The sequence below is a fragment of the Adelges cooleyi genome, unplaced genomic scaffold, assembly GCF_023614345.1.
Source record: "Adelges cooleyi isolate 19-005CV unplaced genomic scaffold, UGA_ACOO_1.1 ACOO_flye_CR_arks_rails_tigmint_CR_PRNA_285, whole genome shotgun sequence".
Taxonomy (NCBI): domain Eukaryota; kingdom Metazoa; phylum Arthropoda; class Insecta; order Hemiptera; family Adelgidae; genus Adelges; species Adelges cooleyi.
Window position 1 is genome coordinate 1 of NW_026095954.1, and position 3,987 is coordinate 3,987.

Below are 3,987 nucleotides of genomic sequence, written 5' to 3' on the forward strand. Positions count from 1 at the left end.
TATGATAAAATGTATGCGCATTAAATGACTATTTGTCCGTACTAATTGACTGAATGGTTCATGAATTACTTTATTTAGAATACATTCTTATCATCATATTATTTGTTATTAACCGTAGTCTCTGTTTGAGCTGTAGATGTGCCATTTGTCACGATCATCATTTATTTTTGTCACTATTGAAAACGATAATTAAGTCTCTGTTACATGCACAATAATACTACAGCCAAGTAACTTCAATAGCTGTGTCTGAATATATTAAAACAAATTTAATAAATTCCTTTATTAGTTATGTTATGTTTTTGATAACTAAAATTTCTGTGTATGTAAGAAAGTAAACAGGTGGTGGTTTGATGGATATTATAGGTCCAGCTGACTAATGCGTTCGGCACTTTCTTTATATCGATGTCTGTAATTAGGTATTTGTGTACATCACAGAATAACTGCGTTATTCTGTGTATGTATTAAAATTTCTTAAGGGCCCACTTTTCATTTTGCACAATGAAAATCTTTATATATTATTATTATTGTTTACACAGTGCTCGGTAAATGTTTCATATTTATTGAGAATAATTACATACTTACATACTGATTTCAATCATAATTAATTATGTACATTAAATTGATTTTGTTTTGTTTTTTTAGATATGTTACGGATCCAGAAGGACATGCGATTAGAAATAAGGAATAGACTAGGTAAATAATATAGTATTTTCTGTACTATAGGTACTAACAATTATTAAATTGTATATAATGTAGTTTTTTGTTTTAACATAATAATATATTTTTATTTGAAATAATACAATATAAATATTACACAAAAAATACTCGAGGAGTAAACCCTTCACGAGGGGATGTATAGTTATGTATTCCTTGTAATTACACTTAAGTGTGTGATTTTAAATAATAAATAAATAACAACGATAAGTTTTCGATATTTTGGTTACAGGTGACATTACTTCTGAACTACACGAAAGTAATTAAAATCATATTTTGATTTTTTGGTGGTTTTGCTTAATAAATCGCTTATATACAAGTTAACCAACCGAAGGGTGTAAGAACTGAATTTTGAGGGAGGCTATTCTCTAGTATAAATAAACTACCAAAATAGAGTCCTAATTATTGAACTACTAATTACACATCACAGTTTAACCTTTAAATTAAGATTTTGTTAAAAATTGCCTACACTTTACTCCTTAAAAATGGGCGGTGCGACGCTCTCTTAACATTACACATTTTGGCTCAATAAAGTACATTTTAGGTACAAAAGGCGGGTTGTACTAATATTGGCAACACTACAATTCTTTAAAATGTAATGCAACTTTACGAATAGCAACTCATTTTTTTGTTTTTATATTTGTTATTAAGGAGGTTATAAAGATTGGAGTATGTCAGCTTTAGGAAATCAAAGAAGACATAAAGTCAGCGAAGCCGTTAAAATATTAATGAATCTTGTAATAAGTAAATATGCCTATAGAATTTTTTACCATTTTATTTATACATTTTCGTATAAACGTATATGCATACAATTAATCACTTATCTTATTAATTTAACTTTACAAATTAGTAAATTTGTACAATCAATTTAACAAATTAGGTCAACTTATAAAAAAAGTTACATCGCATTAAATAATTAAATTATATAAACAGTTACTGAGGTACAAAGAAATAAAATAATAATAAATTTACAGACATTAATCCTTACTACAGTAACGCACAAACTAATACTCTTTTAATAATATAAATACAGCGCTTACACAACATGGTTATTGACTAGGCTATTTTATCCAACATAAATTTAGTAATAACGTTAAAATTAGACTTAATCTTTTCAATTTGATTCTTGTTCATTGCCTGTATAAAATCTCTTTTGGGTAAATCTTTAACAGCTTGGCATATTATCTTTAAAGATACATACATTTCATTTTTAACTGTCTGTGACCAACCAAAAAGTACAATTATTTTATTTTTGTATTGATATTTAGAATTTAGACCTTGCTAATTTAAAGGGTAATGCAAATTAACTAATATGTTATAACTAGAGTAGAAATTTGTATGTAATATATAAAATTTAGTCGTCACTAACACCTATTTTCTTATAATATAAATGCACTACAGAGTTATTACTTAAAAAATATTGAACTTCAATTTACAATTACAATATAATTTATTTACAGACACATACATCGAGCAAGGCAGGCAGACTTTATACATTCACTGAAAGCTGCATTGTGGTACACATTTAATTTATACGTTTTTAATTAACATAATAAATGTCTTGATGCATACTTGTAGCCTTTCATCCCTTGTAAGGGGACGCAAGACCCTATTGCCTCTATTCATTATAAATTGTTATCCGTTTGACTTACAACTGGAATGTATTGTGTGTACCAAAATTCAGCTTTCGCGTAATTAGTTCCATTCTTTTTCCTAATTTGACTGGACTATTAGACATAACTGTTTTGATATATTTGTCCGATTATGAAATAATTTTTAAATTAACAAACTTGTTTTCCAATGACAATGTTTTTTTTTAATAAAAAAGTTTCTGAGTTAATTATAACCTTATTATCTAATTAACAATTTACGGGTTTTCTTTTTTACAATTTTTATAAGAATTATAAAAATTCTTTATATAATAATTTTCATCAGTGTTCTCCTCACTGACAAATGTCATTGTGTGAAAGTAACATACCATAAAGAATACAGATAGCCTACATATAATTATTTTTCTAGAAATTATCACTAACATATATAAGTTGTATCTTGAAAATAAAAAAACGTAATATTAAATAAGCAAAATTTAAAATGTTTATATTTTTTTTAAGGTGGAAATAGCCCTTACTTCAAAGTGGATATGACCCATTTTCCCAACATGTGTCGTTTAATTGCATTGTACCAAGCTCTCAAAAACCCAGATGCATTTATAGAGTTGGATGATGCTAAAGTCGAGAATAAAATTTGTTTAATAAGATATGTAAACGGGAATGTTATTAAGTACAGTAAAATTGGTGATGATATTTTTCGACTTAACAATATTGGGAATCCATTTCAGCCACTTTCTTTTGAAGTGACTTATTTGTACCAGAAATAAGGACAACTTATTTTATTATTATTATAATATATATATATATATATATATAATATTTTGCATATCTTTTATTATCAAAATTGTCAATACATTGAATGTGATTAAAAATAAACAGTTTTAATCAAGACTATATGAAAATTTTTTACTAATATATTGTAACAATAATGTTATTTATTTCTTTTTCACGTGTATGGTTAATATTATAAAAAAAGTCATGAATATTCCATTTTTAATCTATTTTGTATGAAGTCACATATTACATATTTTCTATCTTCGTATCACACTTCTTATTGAACTGTATACAACATGATTATTTTATCATAAACCAGTCAATATCTCACTGAGTTTAATTAATAACTACATTTTTTTTTATTGTGCTTTTATAAAACGTCATCTCAATTTTTTTTTGTTTTTACCCCCCTCCTAACTTAGTTTTTTTGATAGCAACTTTTGAAACTTAGATGGTAATGTAATTATTTTATTAACTTTTTAAATTGAAAATAATTTACTCAACATTTTGACTGGTCGATAACCAATTTCGGACAACTATTTTTAAAGTTATAGGAGTTTATAAGTTAGGATGGGAGGGAAAGTGCGGTTGGGAAATGCGCGCAGATAAAAATAAAAATACACTCCACCTTCCCTCCTACTCTAAACTAGAAACTTCAATAACTTCAAAAATAGTTATCCGAAACTGGTTATCGACCAGTCAAAATTTGTAGTACATTATTCTCAATTTAAAATGTTAATAAAATATTTACGTTGCTATTTAAGTTTCGAAAGTTGCGACCAAAAAGACAAGTTGAGAGGAGGGTAAAAACAAAAAAAATTGTGAAAAGTTGAGATCACGTTTTATAAAAACAATATGACAAAAATAATTCATTTATTAATTAAACGCA

At 26.4% G+C, this 3,987-nt stretch overlaps 1 protein-coding gene across 1 annotated transcript; it reads left to right on the forward strand.

Moving 5' to 3' along the window:
* The first annotated feature begins 647 nt into the window (after nt 1–647).
* LOC126837689 (uncharacterized) lies at nt 648–3,092 on the forward strand. Its single transcript, XM_050571636.1, has 4 exons — nt 648–693; nt 947–973; nt 1,366–1,458; nt 2,826–3,092. Exons 1-4 carry the CDS (start codon nt 666–668, stop codon nt 3,089–3,091), a joined length of 414 nt encoding a protein of 137 aa, XP_050427593.1. The 5' UTR covers nt 648–665; the 3' UTR covers nt 3,092.
* Nucleotides 3,093–3,987: the final 895 nt, after the last annotated feature.

Bases quoted from the DNA above. Each gene is read 5' to 3' on its own strand.
- LOC126837689 (XM_050571636.1), top strand. From the start codon at position 666: ATGCGATTAGAAATAAGGAATAGACTAG. The intron at 694-946 runs GTAAATAATATA...TTTTGGTTACAG, and splicing joins AGAAATAAGGAATAGACTAG to GTGACATTACTTCTGAACTA. The intron at 1,459-2,825 runs GTAAATATGCCT...ATTTTTTTTAAG, and splicing joins ATTAATGAATCTTGTAATAA to GTGGAAATAGCCCTTACTTC.